The sequence below is a fragment of the Phragmites australis genome, chromosome 20, assembly GCF_958298935.1.
Source record: "Phragmites australis chromosome 20, lpPhrAust1.1, whole genome shotgun sequence".
Taxonomy (NCBI): Eukaryota; Viridiplantae; Streptophyta; class Magnoliopsida; order Poales; family Poaceae; genus Phragmites; species Phragmites australis.
Window position 1 is genome coordinate 2,170,253 of NC_084940.1, and position 19,394 is coordinate 2,189,646.

Here is a 19,394-nt window from a genome sequence, read left to right on the forward strand (position 1 = left end):
ATATAGTAGATATGACCCCCTTTTGAAATGAAAGGAGCCGGACCCTACACATCTGAATGAATAGTGTCAAAAGGAAGTTGAGACACTGACTCGCTGTAAGGATAAGGAAGCTGAATCTGTTTGCCAAGCTTACAACCCTGACAATCTAAGGATACATCTCCTGAAACAGACCAAAAAAGACTACGACAAACTAATGAAGATAGACGTGACCTACAAATATGACCTAGACGATGATGCCATTGCTGGAAGGAGCTAGTAGTTGAGGAAGCAGAAAGACCGACGGTGGTGGTGGAAGGAAGATGAAGCCAGTCAAGCTCCCATAGACGCTGAGAATCATGGCGCCAAGGGCCAGTACCAATCAGAACACCCGTGTGATGATCCTTAACACAACAAGAGTCAGAATCTAGGATAACACGACAACCATGGTCAATAAGCTGACCAGCTGATATGAGCTGCATGGTGAGTTGGGGAACATGAGCAATAGAGGGGACGCTAAAAGAAGAAGTGCTAAGAGTGCCCCAACCAGCAACAGAAAGAGAAGTACCATCAGCGGTAACATAAATAGGAGAAAGAAGAGGATGAAGCGAGGACAAACTGGAAGAATTATAAGTCATATGAAAAGATGCTCCTGAGTCAAGAATCTAAGGTGAAGTACCTGGCTGCATAGAATGTAGTCTCTTAGTGACATAAGAGAAAGTAGCAGAACCTATCGGTGCAGAGCCAAAGGTAGCAACTAGACGACGAAGCAGTGTCACAATCTCCTATTGACTGTCGGTCAAAGAGGTAGTTGAGGAGGTAGCCAAGGTAGAAGCACTAGAGGAACGTCGAAGATGCTTCTTCTTTTGGTAGCAATTCGCCTCAACATGGCCCCTTGCTACAATAGGCGCAGTGAGGGCAACCACCACCACCTGAAGTGGGCGCAGGTGGTGAAGGAGTCGAATGAGCAGCAGACGATGATGTAGTTGAAGACGTAGGCCTAGCAGGTGGACAAGCAGCCAATACTGAAGGAAGTGGCAGCAATCCAGAACCACACAGACGAGTCTCCTCTGAGCGCAGCTCCGTAAGAGCCTCAACAAGTGTGACACGAGGATGTCAAGCAAGCAGCTGAGCCCGACGCTGCTGAAACTCCGGACGAAGGCGAGTCAAAAACTCGTGAAGGCATCGAAAGTCACGCTCAGCATGCAAATCCAAGCAGCATGATAAGAGTGGCAACCAGCAACAGAAAGAGAGTCCAACTAACGCCACACATATGTTATCTGAGCATAGAAAGCATCAACTGTGGTATCACCCTGCTGAATAGACTGCTCCTAGCGAACAACAGATAGATAGAGAACATCCGCTGATGGATCATAGGTCTAATGAAGATGAGTCAACATCTGAAAGGTAGTAGAGAATCCAACAATGTCAAAAGAAAACCTGTGCTCCACACTAGCAATCAGAATAGATGTCGCACGAGCATCATCATCCATCCACTGAGCAATGTCAGACAATCGGTCACGGTAAAGCTCCAAAGTTTCCGAATAGGCGGAGACAACCTTGTCATTATCAGCTGTGGTGATATCAATAGCTATCTTTGTTCCTTTGTCAACAATCAGTTGCACAGGCTCCGTCGGAGGCTCCAGGGAAGGCAGACAAGGAACATCGCCACAAAGAACACCCCAAAGATGAAGGTTGTGCACGTGAACGCGTATATGCTACATAAAGTCCTAATAATTAGCATCATGAAATATCACCGAGCACGAGGAACTGAAACTGTGTTCAACGACATCATGAAGAAATGACGAACAATAGTGAGAGCGCAAAGGAGAAGCGACAGTCGATGGTGAGAGCGCAAAGGTAGCGACGAGCAACAATGAGTAGCAACGAATGACAATGAGAGCGCAAATAAAAGCGGCGGTCGACGGCAAGAGCACAAAGAAAGCGGCTAGCTGCTGCACTTTTTTTTGCTCTTCTTTTTTTACCGAGTCAGACCAGACTCGATCTCCTTATAAGGAGTCCGGCTTGGTCCAACCGAGAGAGAGAGAGAGAGAGAGAGAGAGAGAGAGAGAGAGAGAGAGAGAGGCGGCCGGCGGAGAGGTTTGGCAGGTGAAGATAGGCAGCGCAGTGATGACAGAGAGCAATAGCGACCCTTGGCAGATCCGACCAGGCGGGAAACGGATCTGGCGAGGCATAGGGTGGATCCGGATGACGCGGGGCAGAGCCGAGCCGGGGTGGAGCTAGCCGTGGTAGCCTTGGGGACGAAGAGCGGAAGCCGGCAAACGACTCCAACCGGCGGCGTTGAGTAGTGTCAGGCAGTAGCGGGATGGCACGCGTCGAGCCTGACGATCGGCAGCGGACAGACGACGGTACCGCCTAATCTGACAGAGGCGTGATGAATTTGGGCTATGATGACGTGTCCTGATGAGATCCTGACGCGAGCCCGACTTCGAGAGCGTCAGGAGCAGCAGCGGCGGCAGGAGGGAAGTCTGCAGCGACCAGAGATTTGGCGGAGGGGCTCTGGCCGGATCAGGGCTGCGCCGAGCAGATCTGGACGGACGATGGCTGGAGAAGAAGAAGCGTGAAGCTGCAACACACGAGAGGAAGAACCCTAACCCTAAATTTTGACTATGTATACCATGTTAGAAATAGCAACTTGTATTCCCCTTATATACACAATACATGTGACAATATGCAAGAACCCCCTTATAATCTAGAGATATTACACAAAGCAATATATATCTCTAATAAGTACAACCTTATATTAGTATTTTGTCTAATAGCTTTCTGAAATTTATTTTGTTGATTCATCATTCACTTACTCCATTATATCATTGTTGATCGGTTGATCCTCGCTTGTTTAGTATGTTTGACAACATTTGCAGACAGTTTCTTGTTTGTCCTCCTAGTTATAGAAAAATTCTCGCATGCCATTCACTCGCCCTATAAAAAAATTATAAGCTACTTTGAATAAAATAAAGGATTTAGAAGGAGAGCGATTCACTAAACGATTTAAACTACTACTCGTGAAACTTGAATTCCCTGCAAAATCAGTTGGGCCTCAACTGACGAAAGGGTTGCTTCTTGCTAAAAAAACATATTGGCCACTGAGTTTTGAAGAACTCTTATTTTTATCTGCAAGCTAAACCTCTTGCTAATAGTTGCTTTTTTTTTTATCCATTTCGTAGCATCTCAAGCTAGACAGATGATGGCTTTGATGATCCTGAACCTGAAAACTCGTTGCTGACATAGAGTGCACAAGTATTAGTCTTAAATTTACGTATCTGTAGAGCATAACCACTCACAGCTCATTGGTGCATTAATAATAATGGATTTTAATAACCTTGTTTGATTATGAGAGTAATAGAGAAGTTTTCGAACAATAGAAGCAATCAGTTGAACAAGCAAGGTTGTGTGCAGGAATTAAAATACAAGAATAAAAAGAGCATATCTACGGCATAATCTTGAGTTGGTCATTATTCTATAGACCAAATTAGAACTGTTCTAATCCATATCCACAAGTCTTGTGAGTATTCTTCTACCTTTTACTCATGGCCGTTGCTTACTTCAATAAATAAACCGTTCATCAACATTGTTTTTAAGGAAGCAATGGTCACCAAGATGACTCAAAGTAGTTTATCAAGTCATTTTCAAACTAGTTTATCAAGTCATTTTCAAACTAGTTTAACAAATATGGGATCCAGGGGTTAATCAAAACAAAATCCTTAGAAGACAAAGCAGCCTTTGGAGCCTAAACGAGCTTACAGAGTGTGCCAAGAGTTGAAGTTCTTCCTAAGCTCTAGCCCATTCTCCCTCTCAAAACAAAAAGGGGAAAGGGGTCAAACTCCCTATTGCAATCCCTCAACTTAGCATGCCTTATATACGTAATCGGACTAACTCAACAAATTTCTATTTTTTCCGGTCACAAAATAAGTGAAATCTATACTTTGATAGCTTGGCATCATCTCAAAACATAACTGTATCATAACTTCTACTGTAAATTCGCAGTATGGCTTTACACTAAAAAGACCAGGAAAAATGTACTCATTATTTTCACGTGACGATATCCAAATAGTCACAAAGATGTGTAATCCAAAGTTTAAGTAGTTTATCCACACCGATGATACTAGAATGGCACCCTCTCATTCAAGCAAAGAATAGATGCAAATTGAAACGGACGGATAAAAACGGACTCCAAGTCTACAAGTAAATGCATCACTTAATCTGCGGAAGCAACGACAACGATGGCGACACACTTCTTTACTTGGGTGACCGGAAGAGTGCCGCTGGTACTGAACGTGACGTTTCAATAGAACATTGGAATCGTCAAAGCCGTTTCGACTCCCTGCGAGCCGTTGAACAGCAACCGCCGAGCGGATCCAACGGCCGGCCTCGCTGGCCGGATCGTCGTCCCAAAACCTTTTCCGCGCAGCCGCCGGCCGGCCGGCCGCCGTTATTCCAGTCTCCAGCGACCACTGCCCGGACTGGAATGGCGACGGCTGACTACGGCCAACCTTTTCAACATAGCCCAGAAGGGAAACAGACAGATCCAAGACGCAAGACTTGGCGTTGATTCACGCCTGACTTGGGCTGGCAATCTGTTGTTGTACGTGCCGTGCTGCTGGTGCTGCACTGGTTGTGTAGCCAACCGGAGAACCGTGTTATTTTGGCAAAAACTATGATAAGTGTGGCACTGTGGCGTTAGTGCCCAAAGTAGTTTTGTGGATGTGACGACCCTGATCATTGTTCACTCATCATCGTCCTATTGCTACTTGTTTTGTGATGTAAAATCTTAGTAAGGTTTGTGGATGCTGGGAAACCGTGACCCACACCAAGTATGCTAGATGCTTTACTTGCTAGTTTGCAGTACATGTCAATCCAGGAAAAGAAAAACAGTCTGCCGATCGAGTAATAGAATCTGAACTGATAAATCACAACACCCGAAGTGACCATCGAGTCGCCCGGACGCGAACAGCAGCGTTGTTCTTGGCACCTATTACCTCAGAGTCTCATCACCCTTACGTGATCGAGAATTTTAAACGGAATTGAGAGAACGGGCACATCGAGACCACCAAGTCTGAAGCACAACATGACGGCAAGGAAGCTCTGCAGAAGCACCGTGGAGTCTGCCAGCGCAAACATGACGCCGACGTCTGCCAGCATGCATGACAGGCGCGCACTTGACTTGGATTTTATACTACTCCGTGCGAAATTTTTATGTGTAGTGACGAAGTGACATCTCGACAGTTGACAGGGAGATCGATCATTCGATCCGCCATGGACGCTGGAAACCTGAAGCTCCTTCCATGGCGTTGGTTATTAATTCCCTTTTGTTTGATGGAGTCGCCGACTGAGAGATCGAGAGTATAGAATGTATCAGGGGGGCCCTCCTTGTCGTTTGGACGTCACGGTCGTCGCACCCGATCCGTGTATCTAGGGTTGCTGCTTCTGCTATGCACACGGGCGAAGTTCGGGCAGAATAATGCGTAGGAACCTGCCCGCGATTGTCCTAGCTCCGAAGTTTCGAAAATATATTTGCCTGTTCGTACCCGCGCTCGATGTGGCTTCGTAGCAATTTTTTGAGGCAGGTTTTGAAGCGGCTCGTTCGGAACACTGGAGACTGGACCGAGTGGTTCATTGGTGGGCTGAACAACAGCATCCGTACTCTCCCTGCCCCTGACGGTAGCGCACGCCGCGCGGGGCGCGTGACGGCGCGAGGCGAACGGATACCCCGGTCCGTGCGCGCGCGCACCACGCGGTCACACGAACGATGTGCGCTCCACCCGGCCGCACAGCTCGCATCTCGCTACCCGCCGGCGCCCATCCATGCTGACCATGCATGGGCATCACGTGCCCCTCAGGCCCCGGCCTGCCACGCAGGCACACCTACCTCCTGTAGCCGTACGTGTCCGCGACTGCCCTCCCCCCCGGTTCCGTTATGCGTGCCGCCGCCGGCCCACCTCCCCGCGGTCTCATTGGAGTACGCACGAGCAGGGAAATATCTCGCCTTGTCACGCTAAAAAAACGCCTCGAGTTTAACCTCTCGCCAGTCGCTAGCTACTGCCGTTAATGCTGCCTATTGCATTTGCACCGTGTTGGCCTGTCAACTTCGAATGTGAAATAGTAAGGAAATATTTTTTATGCTCTACAAGAATTAGGTTAAATAGTGTATGATGAAGGACCGGAGGTCTGAGATGCAAATGATGATCTTGAAGTAAGTATATGAAAAATAAGAACACTGAAAGGCGAAGGTGATAGCAAAGCTCGGACGGCGAAGCTCAGATCCGAGGCAAAGGCTGAAGCCTAGGTGCAGAGCATAGATCGAAACCTGGAGGACAAAAGTATACTACAAAACCCGAAGAATAAAGGAATACGACAAAGGCCAAAGGAAAAAAGATACAACAAAAGACCTTCGACAAAAAAGCATAGGCTTACCAAAAAGTAGCCTGTATGATAACAATAATTTCAGAAGATGATGACCCTAAAGAATTAACCAACAACCCTGTATGGAAACCTGACACATGTGTCGAGTTTAATGAGATTAAGGCTTTGTAAATATACATTGAATATAACATCTTAGCAATATTCAGAGATAATTTCTAGTATTAAGTAAAATATTATTATAGATAAGGTACGTAAATGCAATGGTGATTAGGATGATTAAAATATAACTATAAATACCTTCATCTAACTAATGTAATGACAAAAGATAATTATTATACTAAAAAATAAATATACTCACGATGAAAATCCCAGCACAGCCCCAGGTACCGTTTCCGCTTATAAAATGGCGCCTCACCTCGCCCTTGCCTCCCAAGTTGAACACCCGTTTCAAGCTTCAACGAGAGAGAGAGAAACACAAGAAGAGCCATGGCGACTCCTGATGACCGTGGCAGCTGGCTGCTGTACATGTCCCTGGCCGCCAAATGCGGCGGCGATCAGCCGCACTGCCTTGCCGGTTTTCTGCTGACTTGCGCCCTCGCGCTCCTCGTCACTTGCCTCCTTTACTGGTCCTTCCCAGGAGGGCCGGCGTGGGGAAGGTGGTGGTGGATGTGGCGGGGTCTGCGGCTCGGGGGCGCGGCCGTCCCGGGGCCGAGGGGGCTGCCGGTGATCGGGAGCATGTGGCTCATGACGGGACTGGCGCACCGCAAGCTCGCGGCGGCAGCCGAGAGCCTGCGCGCTCGGCGGCTGATGGCGTTCTCCCTCGGCGAGACGCGGGTGGTGGTGGCCGCGCACCCGGACGTGGCGAGGGAGATCCTCAACAGCCCAGCGTTCGCGGACCGGCCCATCAAGGAGACGGCGTACAGGCTCCTGTTCAACCGCGCCATCGGGTTCGCACCGCACGGCGCATACTGGCGCGCGCTTCGCCGCGTGGCGTCCACGCACCTCTTCTCCCCGTGGCAGGTCGCGGCCTCAGGCGCGCAGCGCGCGGTGATCTCGCGCCAGATGGTCAGCGCCCTGGCGGGCGCGTCGGCCGCCAGTCTCGACGTCGAGGTTCGGCGCATCCTGCGACGCGCGTCCCTGCACAACGTGATGTGGTCGGTGTTCGGCCGCCGTTACGATCTGGAGCTGGATCCCGGCAAGGAAAACCCGGAGACCCGGGAGCTGAGGAGCCTAGTCGACGAAGGATACGACCTGCTGGGCCAGCTCAACTGGTCCGACCACCTCCCCTGGCTTGCGCGCTTCGACCTGCAGAGCACCCGGGCCAGGTGCGCGCGCCTCGTCCCGCGCGTCAACCGCTTCGTCGGCAGCATCATCGACGAGCACCGCGCCCGTCATGACCACCGCTTGGCTCCACCCGCCGCCATGGACTTCACCGACGTCCTGCTCTCGCTGCAAGGCAACGATCGGCTCGCCGACTCCGACATGATCGCCGTTCTTTGGGTGCGTAACTGAATCCAGAACTGTACCGACATGTACGCATGTTTCAGTTTCTGATCGGCGCACGTTATATTTCTGCAGGAAATGGTGTTTCGTGGCACGGACACCGTGGCCGTGCTGATCGAGTGGGTCTTAGCCAGGCTCGTGCTGCACCCTGACGTGCAGGCTCGTGTCCACGACGAACTGGACCGCGTGGTCGGACCTGCCCGGGCCGTCACCGAGTCTGACTCGGGGTCACTGGTCTACCTCCACGCTGTGATCAAAGAAGTACTCAGGCTCCACCCGCCGGGCCCACTGCTCTCGTGGGCACGTCTGGCCACGTCAGATGTACACGTGGACGGGTTCCTTATCCCTGCTGGCACCACTGCCATGGTGAACATGTGGGCCATAACACATGACCCTGACGTGTGGGCCGAGCCGATGGAGTTCCGTCCCGACCGGTTCCTTGGCTCGACCGAGCTCCCTATAATGGGGTCTGATCTTAGGCTCGCGCCGTTCGGGGCCGGCCGGCGGAGCTGCCCGGGGAAGAGTCTCGCCATGGCCACCGTGGCATTCTGGCTCGCCACGCTGCTGCACGAGTTCGAGCTGCTACCCTCCCCCAACCCGGCACGCGGCGTCGACCTGTCGGAGGTGCTGAGGCTGTCATGCGAGATGGCTGCGCCGCTGGCGGTGACGGCGAGGCATCGGCGAGCGGTGTGATGATCGTGGACAGACGGACCTAGTCAGTGGGGGTCTCACTCTCAGCATATGCTTTTTGGGGTCGTTGCTGCCACCGGTCAGCTTTCTAGCTACTACTACTCCACCTGGTTGATAGATGTACCAATCAACCAGGTGCCAAATGTGATATTTTGGTTTGTACTGCTTGGACTTTTCTTTTTTCCTCCGCTTTCTTTTTTATGTGTGGCAGAAGTGGAGTGCTTCTTAAAATGCTGGTGCAATGTATGTATGTATATTAGTATATATATAGTCTTTATGGAGTTGTAGATCATATTTAGTACTTGTATTTGGTAAGGATAATCGTCTTCAACGCCTGAATATGAGGACCTGAATCATTCCTGCTTATGCTCGCTAAAGAACAGTCCTGATGAACGAATTCAGAATTACAAATGAATTTGCTTCGCACCATCAAACAACTGAACAGAATGGCAGTACCTGACTACTTCTACCAAGCATATCCACGACACCAGATTCCATACTCGGATCAGCTCCAACGCAGCCCACTGATAAATCATTCTGACCTTCTGCGTTTCGTTTTCCTGGGGAGGGCGTCAGCTTGGCGCATAGCAGCTTGTTCGCGCGCTGCCGACCAGGAATTCCTTCTTCCCCGCGGCAAAGCGGACAACTACCTCGCGGCCGTTCCTACCCAGGCGTGTGCCTCTCTTATCCCCCACCCCGGCAAAAGTTGCCGAGCTGTCTGTGATGAGCCACATCGAAGCTCAAGTTGCGCGCTACGCTACAATCCCGGAGCTGGCTGCTGGCCCATGGTTGATTTGCACTTGCACATAGAGGTTGCTGTTCCACGGCGAGCCCCCTGACGCGTGATCTTTTGGTGAGTAGTAGCTCGGAGTCGGCAGAATATCCTCTGCCTGCCTCATGGTGGCTGCTCCACTGTGCGAAAATGTTTGTGCTCCGTTCAATTCAGTAAAAAATGCAAGAAAAGTCACAAGATCATTGTCCACGACGACTCAGATGTAGGCCCCAGGACCACAACATGAACATATCTTCATCACCAGCTGAGACTGGCATGTCGTTATCGATAGCATTTCTCACATTCTCTCTCAGGAAGAAAATCGTTCATTAATCAAGGGAAGTTGCTGTGATCAAATATCATAAACATGTACAAGTAAGCCTTAGAGTGAACTGTAAATAGCCACTGAAAAAAAGAACCCCAATAATCAACATTTTGATTACAGATAATGAGATTTGAACCTCAGTATTGGGCAGGGCAAACAAAGGTGTCTCAGTAGTCTATGGAAGTTCCGATAAGAGAACCGATCACGTACTGCTCCCGAAAACATTCGGAGAAGATGGTTGAGAAATGACCAGACTGATGGAACACCACGACTACAACCTGGTGAGATGGTTGATCCCCAACATGTGCACTTGCCCCGCCCGGTAGTTCATAGCACAGATACTTAACAATGCATCTCAAAACACTCAAAAGCCCGGTGCTTTTCGTTCAACATGAGGTTCTTTTCATGCACAGTTGCCTGTCAACTCCAAGCCGGTGGCGCTCATTCAGTGCAGTTCCCTCGCTATTTGTGTTAATACGTCACTCATTGTCGCGCCTATCGACCCATCTCATCTCAAAAGGATTAGATGACGATCTGCAGCAGCCAATGTGCAAGAGCTTGAGACATTATATGCCACTTTCTGGACAAGATACGAAACTTAAGTAGGTGCACAATATAAAGATCGATCGATTTCATGTCCATGTCACACGAGCTGAGCGAAAATGCTTTCTGGCATGGTCCTGTGCAGGGAGAATATGCTCTCTTGGGCGTATCCCAGCAGCCACAGCAGGTTAGTTATAACGGATTTCTAGTACAATACTACATATATACACTACCGGATGCACAACAATATTTGGATGAAGTGGTACTACTGCTCTATGGAATTGTCACTTGTCAGTGAATTTAAGTGTACACATCGTGTAGGACAAGAGTGGCATGTGAGTGCGTGGACAGCGCTGTCGGAACGAGCTTACCGGTTAGGTCTACCACTCGATCCACACGTGTGACGAGCTGAGGTAGCAGTGCAACTTGTAAGAGAGGTCAACTCCTCCATTGTTAGGGCAGCCACCATTTGCATGCAGGGGCAATGCAGACCACAGAAGATAAGAGAAGAACTAGGTGTGAGTGACATCCACGACTACGGTTCTGAAAAGGATTGCCTACCGACTCCCTCCCAAGATAAGAGCAGATATTACTTCTGCAAATGGATCAATGGTGATAGTGAAATATAATGTTGCTCCACTAGCTAGCTAAGTTGGTTTAGTTCTACTAATTTTTTGACAATTCAGATCTACATTGTTGAATTGTCATGGATTCCAAATCCATCTTTTTTTTTAATCTTATTTCAAATCCATCTCGATGTAGCTAAAGATGAAGCAATTTCATTTTTGCAATTGTGAATCAATTTCTACAGCTTAATGTCTCGGAATTTAAGTGGCGGAGAATTGCATGTCCTCAACTTGGGCTCAATCGACGACCAATCCCTACTAAAGAAGAGATGTCGAAAAATCTTAAGAAGGTGTTTGATTTGAGGGACCCGAGAGTGAATGGCCATTCGACCTTGCTCCAAATCTCACTCGGCAGTTTTGTTTAAGGAATGCGATAAATTTTTCCATCGCCACCTCGTGTCTCACTAGCAAAGGATTAGCGGGAAAATGATGCACGAGGTCATCCCACCGAGGTGGCCATGCGCGGACAAGGCATCATCAAATCCGGCTTGCTCATGCGACTCTTGTCCCTGTTGGCGTTTTGATCTCGGCCATCGTATCCTAAATAAATCCGCTTTGATCGGAAGCGCAGCCAATCCAATCCATGGTTGCGGTCTCAGCTGCATTGCATCTGAAGTAGGTCAGGGAGTCGCAAACTGGAAACCAACTCCCAACATACATAGGTCCGGCAGCCACTCACATAGGTCCAGCAGCCACTCACATAGGCATAGCCACTCGCCAAGTTGAAGCAATGACCGACCGGGAAGTTGCGGTAAAGATCGGCCGGCAAGTTGCGGTAAATATCTCATCATTCATGCGTACCGGGCCAGGGAAATAAAGGATGGCAATCCTCTGATTTGACAGTTGCAAGGAAACAATCGGATCGGCATTGGATCACGATCTGATTTTCTGATCTCCATCGGAGATGCAATGCGAGCACTAATCAACAGTGGCGGTAGCAGTAGCGGCAACCATCAGGAATGCTCATTGCTCAGGCTTCTCTGTCGTACAGTTCACCCGCAGGGCGTCTGGAAATGGAGCACGGTGCCTTGTCGGCCGGCTGTCGCACGTCGCCGTCGTCCGAAACGACGTCGTCTCCTGCAATGGTTTGGGGTTGAGTTCGGCGGATGCAGAAACCCGGCTCCGGCTGGCCTCAAATCTTCGCTCCTTGGAAATATCATCGATCCTGTCGCGTGCTCGATGCGCCAGCACTTGCAGACTTGCAGTGCAGCAGCAACTTTCTGCTGATTGGACAAACAGGGAGGTTCTTGCTGATGAAACGCTGGAAAAAGACTATCCACTGACGCAAGATCGACACCATAAGGGAAATGAACTGTTTCCTGCGAAATGGGTGTATGAGTTGCTTTTGCGTCCATTGATGAAGGTACATGCGGTTAGTGGTGGTTCCCGAGCAAAACTTTAGAGGGACTTAACCTCTTCTTCTTTCTTCCTCTATTTTTTTTCCTCCTCATCATCCTTTTCTACTCTTCTTTCTCTTTCATATAAAAAATTTGTAAGAAGGTTCAGAGGCTCTCAAATATGTCCGGGATAGAGGGCTCAAGCCCCCAACACCCCTGGGATCCGCCCCTACACGTGGTTGAGGACCTGCACAGTTTTCTACTGAAAAGGCAAAAAAAAAAAAAAAAAACACTTCGATAACGGATAACTTAGCCAGCTTAATTTATGACCTGACTTCTATGATTCATCGCAACGGCGTGACATTTGCAAGGCGATGAACGAAAAATCAAAAGATTTTCAGCATTTGAAATACGAATCCGACAACAGAAGCCATGCTCTCAAGGTATCTACCGTAAATACCTTGAGAACATGTACCTTGAGGGTAATTTTACTTTCCCCAACTTGTGCTCGCCGGCCCAATTATGCGGAGCCTTGCCTCAGGCAAGATCACATCAGAGTCTGCTTCATCGGACCATTTGATGCTCCTGTCACTCCGGGTCGAATCCAACATGCGGCAAGTTTGTCTTCGAAAAAAATAAAAAAAACACGCGTGCAAGTTTGCACCAAAAGAAAAGCAGATCAGGCCATTGGGGAATCTAATAGACCAGGTGCAAATATCATCTAGGTGACAAGACCCTATAATATCTAGACCTTAATGGATTTTTTTATCTAATAGACCAGGTGCAAATATCATCTAGGTGACAAGACCCTATAATATCTAGACCTTAATGGATGAACAGTTCGTCTTTCCAAAATTTAGTGAGTTTAAACAATTTTGGTCCAAACTTGGTTTGTTAAATTTTGGCGATGTCCTCCCGCTAGTGGTTTTGTAGTTCATTTCTTTGGCGCAACCGATTTGATGACAAATTTTGGTGATGTTGGTCGGGCAAATTCGACCACCAGCCAAACATACGAGAGCATTTTGAAGCATGGAATGCGAACAAAATTCTTACATCAATGAACTATACGACCATGCACATTTCTACTCGTTAGCTTGAGCATTGATGCATAAAATGGATGAACTGCCATCCATGGAAATTCTGTTTTTACCTATAACAGGTTAAACAATGAATAGTTTACAGTGCCTCAGTAACACCAAACAGTATTTCAGCTTTTTCTTTGCGAGGACACTCAAGTCCTCGCTCTAAGTTATAACATTCTCCATACCTAGAAGTGGGTTCTGTGCCAGGAACGAATAGCAGATAATAGAATACTTTCAACAGGCAGTAAAGATACCTCAAAATTTCTTGTTGAGGTCTACATCTGTTCTGCCGCGAAAACAAAGAACAGCACTTACCCCACATCAAATTTTATCATGAAGGTTAACAACCAGGTCATGTGCATCATCTAGTAGCCTCCAGACGTCTAGCTGCCCAGCCATGCTATTGCACTCTCGCAATATCTCGTCCATGCTACTATACTTTTCGATTATTAGCTTCCTCCTCTGCAGGACACACGCAGCGATGGCATAAAGCAACAAGTTGTCGGTTGGCGGAGCACGCAGCCTTATTCTTCCCCAGGTGGACCTCCCAATCCCGGCTCGTATGGCTGCTTGATCAGCCCACATAACCTCCCACAGACACACTGTCTGCTCAAAAGTGAGCTCCCTCCTGAAGAGAACCACCACCATTCTGTACACAAAGAAACAGTCCTCAGCCTGCAACTTCTGCAGATGCCTATACAGGTGCGAGTCTTTACGTTTGATAATCTGAGAGACAATCTTCAACTGCCTTCGTATTCCAACCTCATCAAGCCTGAAATTGTGTCTTGCTTTCCGCATGAAACCCACAAAGCACCAAAATGCTTCATCATCATCCTCCATCACTGCAATTATAGGTGATAAGAGATCACTCATACCTTGGCAGTAGCCGATCTCTGGGTCGTAGACTGCATATGCTTCAAGCAGTCCAACTAATCGAGTGGCATGATAAATCATACAGGGCTCTAAGTGATCATAATCTTTCAACCCAACAGATGCTGCACACTGCAATGCTCTCTCTTTGGAAACTTCAGCCTGGTCACGGGAGAACATAATCCATTCAGTGTTGGACCGGATAGCATCCAACCTTATGATGCGCTGCCATGTGGCAAAGTCCTCTGAGGTTCTGCTAGACCTAAAAAAATCCACCTTGAATGAAGTGCTCCTAGTAAATTTAGGATCTGGATCACAATTCTCCTCACCATACATAGATATCCTTCCAGGGTCATCCTCATCAGATGATTCAGAGTCAGAAGATTCTGACTCTGCTATGCATGGATCTGCATAAGTTAACTCATTTGCGTCTTCCTCCATACATTCTACGACAATATAGGGTGTGTCCTCAGGTTGCTCAGCCTCGCTGTGTTCAGGTTTTAGCTCCTCAAGTGACACAGAAGCACTTACAACATTGGCACCTTCGAAAAAAGGAGATTCTGATCCTTCAGCAGTACCCTCTAAACCAGAACACTCCTCATTATTAACTTCAGTTATCGCCTTTAATCCATTTCCCTTGTAGCCATTCAGAATTTGTTGGCACTGCCGCCTCAGCTTTTCATACTCTTTCCTGTACCAAAGCCGTGTCCATCCATAATTAATAACAGATCACCTCAGAAAAAGTTACTTATTAACAGATTAGATAGGACATCAATGGCATTAGGATAACCTAGTGCTATTCTCTTAAAATTACAATGTCATCCTTTACCAAAACTAGTAAGGGGAGTAAAAAGTTAATACGTTAATGCACGCTTGTAAAGTGCAACATGATATCCATTTAAGTCTTAATTCATGGAAACATGGTGCATTAAGCCAAATGTATACTTTTAATGCAAACCAGGCCTTCAAATACATCTATAAAGCAAGTATTCATTAACACCAAAGAAAAAAGGCTTTACAGTGATGAATATGTTACCTTTTCTTGAGCTTGACAGTATTCCTATCCTCTTCAGAGCTATTCAAATCATAGCTGCAGACAGTATCCGACAAGGTCAATCTCCGAGGATATGAAGTCACCAAGCATAATATTATAAACATACAAGCAAAAACCTTTCCTCTAGATGAAAAGAAGTTGAAGGGACTAGACACCATACTGTGCTGAGAATACTCAATGCATGATATGTTGATATTTATAGCATTTACAGAATCTTCCATCAGCCACAAATTGAGGCTATCTTGCAACATCACATTCTTACAAGATAGATTACTCATATTCTAGATATGGCGCCAGCAGAGTAACATATATTTTCACAATATCAGTTAATACAAAACTTAAATATGACTGAATGCCCCATACTCCAGTTTGACTAGATAATAAGCCATATTCTTAATATGAACACTACAAAATGCCTAGCTTTCCAATGATAAAGGTAAGAGTTTTGGTCACAGCAGCAGCCACTGTAGGCATGTCATACACACAAATGCCACTTACCCATGCAGATGCACAATGCAAACACATTAACAAAAGCAAGATAGTAAGCATACATTCAATAACATCGCATAGAGTTATATTTCTTAACAGGAAAGTAATGAAGACAGGTTTTAAACCTTTACGGGTTTCTACCAAAAAAAGGCTGCCACAAAGTATCACCTTTAAATTTCTTTATATAAATTGGTTTCGGGAAAATCTATTTATATAAAATTGAAATTTCAAGATTGATCTAGTTAAAAACTATAAATAGATACCAGCTGGTTAAAAACTATAAATAGATATCATTTGTTTGGCACGAACTAGTAATATATTGAGTACCCATAAAACCAAATTGACATCAGTTCATAGAATGCAGTTATTAATTATCCTGGGTTCAAATTTGGACAAAAAGAGGGAGTCGGCTCTAGGCCAATAATCAGCTGCCCGCTGCAAATTCATGGGGCTGAATCTGAATTCAATATTTTTTTAAGATGCTTTGGAGAGTATCAACGCGCATAGATGTAACGTTAAACCTGGACAAAGATATGGGCAGATATAAATTACTAAATGGATAAAAGAGATCAAGAACCTCACATTCCTAGTAGGAAGGGCCAAACTTCAGCCCTAATACCTGGTTCAATACCCTGATCCAATAAAAGAGGGACATTTATGTCAGTATTTTAATTAGAATGTAAGATGCAAAGTATTTCAGTATTAGTACAAATATCTATATCTTGTACTAGAAACAATTAATAGACAAGTAAGATGTTACATATATCCGGATGACATGGATGGAAAATAAATAACTTACCCCACTGCGAACTTTCTTGAGAAACTTCTTTCCTCCATCAAGAAGCTTCCCATTTGCCGAAAACAGACTGTCCCACTGTTCACGAGAAAGTGCCTTTTTTCTTTTCCTTCGAGACCATGGAGATTTAATACCACCCCTGTAAACATACAGGGCAATTTTTTTTTTCAGCAAATGGCATAACCAGACAGACATGGGGCTGACAATAAATAGAGTCAGCACACCCCGCTGACAAGCTAATTATACAATAACATGCTTAAGTGTCATGATGCACATACTACATCCACTGGTCCATCTAAAGCTCAAGTCCTCATTAATGCCCCTTTAAACAATATTCGAACACACAAGACTAAACTCAATACAACATATGTAAGAAAGAGATTAAATCACAAAAAAGGAAAAAAAAATGAATCTGATCAGTTTATCAAATAAACTTAATATGGAAATAAGTTCATCCAGTTGCATTGCCGAAAAAATATATCGTTATAACTTATACAATAACTGGGCAATGCTTGTGATGGTTTTATTGTCCACTGCACGAACTAATTTCAGATATGTTAGCCGAACATAGTCAGATTACATATAACATGCAAGTCTAACATCTACATTCAAGCCCAAGAATATATCTGGTGTCATCAGGGGTAAATAATGCCTACTGTTCCACAGAACTTCGTAAGAGCATAAGCACAGACTTGAAGCAATTTTTAAAACCTGGTAACCTAGTTGGTTTACTAGAAGTAGCCTGTTGATCAAATCAGCAAACCACATCACACCGTGAACTAATCCTTGAGGCAATTGCATAAGCTGTAATTGACTACTATATCTGCCAATAAAATAGAAGTAGAGCCCTTGAGATCTTCATTTAGATACTGAAACAAGAAAGGAGGCATCCTGTCATTCAGCATTCAGCTGCAAACAAAGACACTGCACTTACAAATTCATGGTAGCGGCAATCAATTGACGGCAGAATCCATTCGCGCATGTGCACAAGTGCGCACACACCTAGGCCAAGCCGCTACTCCACGTATTGCATACTCTAAACTGCAATCTAAGCATTTACTAGATCGATGCATGTAAACACCCTAACTTGAGCAGCTAAGCCGCCTTCAGACCGTCAATTACATCACAGCAAGCTCGGCACCCGAATGAACCTCATGTAAGAACTGAAGAGGAAAAAAAAAATACTCCTAAGTGCGGCGAGGACGACGCTTTTCGTCAATCCGAATGAACCTCATGTAAGAACTGAAGACGCCGCTTTTCGTCAATCCGAAGGGGAAACCCACCGATCCGAGTGCGGCGAGGACGACGCCGGAGAGGACGAAGACGAGGCAGCCGCCACAGCAGACGCCACGGCCACCGTGCTCCCCGCTGCCGAGGAGGAGGAGGACGACGACGACGCGGCTGCGACGAGGAGCGACCGGATGTGGATCCAAGACGACAACGGCGGGGAGGATGCGGCCGTCGGCGACGACGAGGACGAGGTACTGGATCGCCGCAGCGCCTTCATGTCCCTCTCACCCACCTACTCCCAAACCCCCACCCACCCAACCACTGCCCGCCACTACCGCCACCACTCCCCCGGCCCCCTCCTCCCCGCCGCCATCCCCCGTCACCGAAGGATCTCCCCCCGCCGGCGTACGCCCCCAACGCTGCGTGGTCACAATACTGTCCGATTTGTTTTTTTTGTTTTTTGCTTTAAGCTTTTAGCAAAGGGAAACAAGAGAGAGAGTAGAGAGAGAGAGCATGCGACGCGGCTGACGCCAACAAGAGCCGCAAGGGGGGGGGGGGGGGAGAGAGAGAGAGAGAGAGAGAGTGGGGTGGGTGCCGTGCGCGTTAACGGGACCTGTTCGGACCTGCCATGTGGGGTCCTTCTTGACCGGGGCGCTTTGGGGTCCACACGTCAGTGATTGGCAATAGATGATAGACCTACCCCTTGGGAGGACACTCAACGCTCCATCATTTAATACTGCCTTCCAGGATTTTTTAGAAGGCTTTTACGGTCAACATTTGGTGAAGTTTATCCGATCGATTGGATCCATTTCTCTGTTTTTGAAGAAGGAAATTGAATCACTTGATATGCGAATTTTATTTCACTAGTTTTCTTTTTTTTTATACGTCGATTTTAAACCCAACGTCCTATATTTTCTAAGAAACTGTAATACATAGTATTGACCTATGACGAAGTATTCGTACGACCTAATCCATATAGTTAATTTTGAGAATTTTGTTGAAGAAAAGATCACAACAATTTCTGCAATCCAAGTCATTTCTCGACATATTCTGACGCATTATCTAAAAAACCATATCTTGACCATTTCTTATGCACAATGTGTAGACGAAGTGTGAGGTTACCAAGCTATGGACGTAACAGAGACGGATTGACTTTGTAGCTGACACGTTTAGCTCGTGGAAACTCTCAACTTGCAATGGGTCACCTATGCTCCACACAATCAAAATATTTTGCTCTTGAAAAACGGAAATACTTGTCGTGGACCGACTCTTTGAACGAGTCGTTGGTTCTTGAATCAACACGGTTCTAGAAAGACTGCACTGAAACGAGCAAAGAATAGGCCATACACATTCATGATTGATGCCCAATTTTTTTTTAAAAAAAAACTACGGAACGACTTACAAAATGATTATCGGTATTGCTACGGTTTTTCCATGGACTTTACCTGATCCAAAATGGAAGACTTGTAATTACGCAGCATATTATGTGGGTGATCTGTTCAAGTTAAGATTGATGTGCAATGTTCACCCGCATGCAAAACTGGAATGTGCTACATGGATTGCCTTGGCACTAAAGCATGCACCAAAAGCACAAGACCTTATGATGAAAAGCAAATATGTCATGTCGTTTTGGTGATTATAACGACTCCATTTTCTGCCCTGGTCGCCTCTTTCACCAACACCTTTAATTACTTTTCTCTTTCTCCCCAGCCTTACA

General features: G+C 46.6%; 2 protein-coding genes across 2 annotated transcripts; one reads left to right on the forward strand and one right to left on the reverse strand.

Annotated features, from left to right (window-relative positions):
• Window positions 1-6,780: 6,780 nt before the first annotated feature.
• Window positions 6,781-8,919, forward strand: LOC133902222 (cytochrome P450 78A9-like). The gene is made up of 2 exons (XM_062343828.1): window positions 6,781-7,860; window positions 7,939-8,919. Exons 1-2 carry the CDS (start codon window positions 6,847-6,849, stop codon window positions 8,554-8,556), a joined length of 1,632 nt encoding a protein of 543 aa, XP_062199812.1. The 5' UTR covers window positions 6,781-6,846; the 3' UTR covers window positions 8,557-8,919.
• A 4,300-nt stretch (window positions 8,920-13,219) lies between these two features.
• LOC133901366 (rab GTPase-activating protein 22-like) lies at window positions 13,220-18,222 on the reverse strand. The gene is made up of 5 exons (XM_062342723.1): window positions 17,731-18,222; window positions 16,451-16,586; window positions 16,234-16,283; window positions 15,145-15,198; window positions 13,220-14,799 (listed from the first exon to the last, which is right to left on the reverse strand). The coding sequence occupies exons 1-5, from the start codon at window positions 17,952-17,954 to the stop codon at window positions 13,560-13,562; spliced, it is 1,704 nt and encodes a 567-aa protein (XP_062198707.1). The 5' UTR covers window positions 17,955-18,222; the 3' UTR covers window positions 13,220-13,559.
• Window positions 18,223-19,394: the final 1,172 nt, after the last annotated feature.

What these genes read in the sequence shown, in the direction of transcription:
- LOC133902222 (XM_062343828.1), top strand. Translation starts at nt 6,847, where the DNA reads ATGGCGACTCCTGATGACCGTGGCAGCTGGCTGCTGTACATGTCCCTG. An exon ending in ACATGATCGCCGTTCTTTGG is followed by an intron (nt 7,861 to 7,938) that starts GTGCGTAACTGA and finishes ATATTTCTGCAG; the next exon opens with GAAATGGTGTTTCGTGGCAC.
- LOC133901366 (XM_062342723.1), bottom strand. Translation starts at nt 17,954, where the DNA reads ATGAAGGCGCTGCGGCGATCCAGTACCTCGTCCTCGTCGTCGCCGACG. An exon ending in TCAAGAAAGTTCGCAGTGGG is followed by an intron (nt 16,284 to 16,450) that starts GTAAGTTATTTA and finishes TTATTGGATCAG; the next exon opens with GGTATTGAACCAGGTATTAG. An exon ending in TGGCCCTTCCTACTAGGAAT is followed by an intron (nt 15,199 to 16,233) that starts GTGAGGTTCTTG and finishes TACTGTCTGCAG; the next exon opens with CTATGATTTGAATAGCTCTG.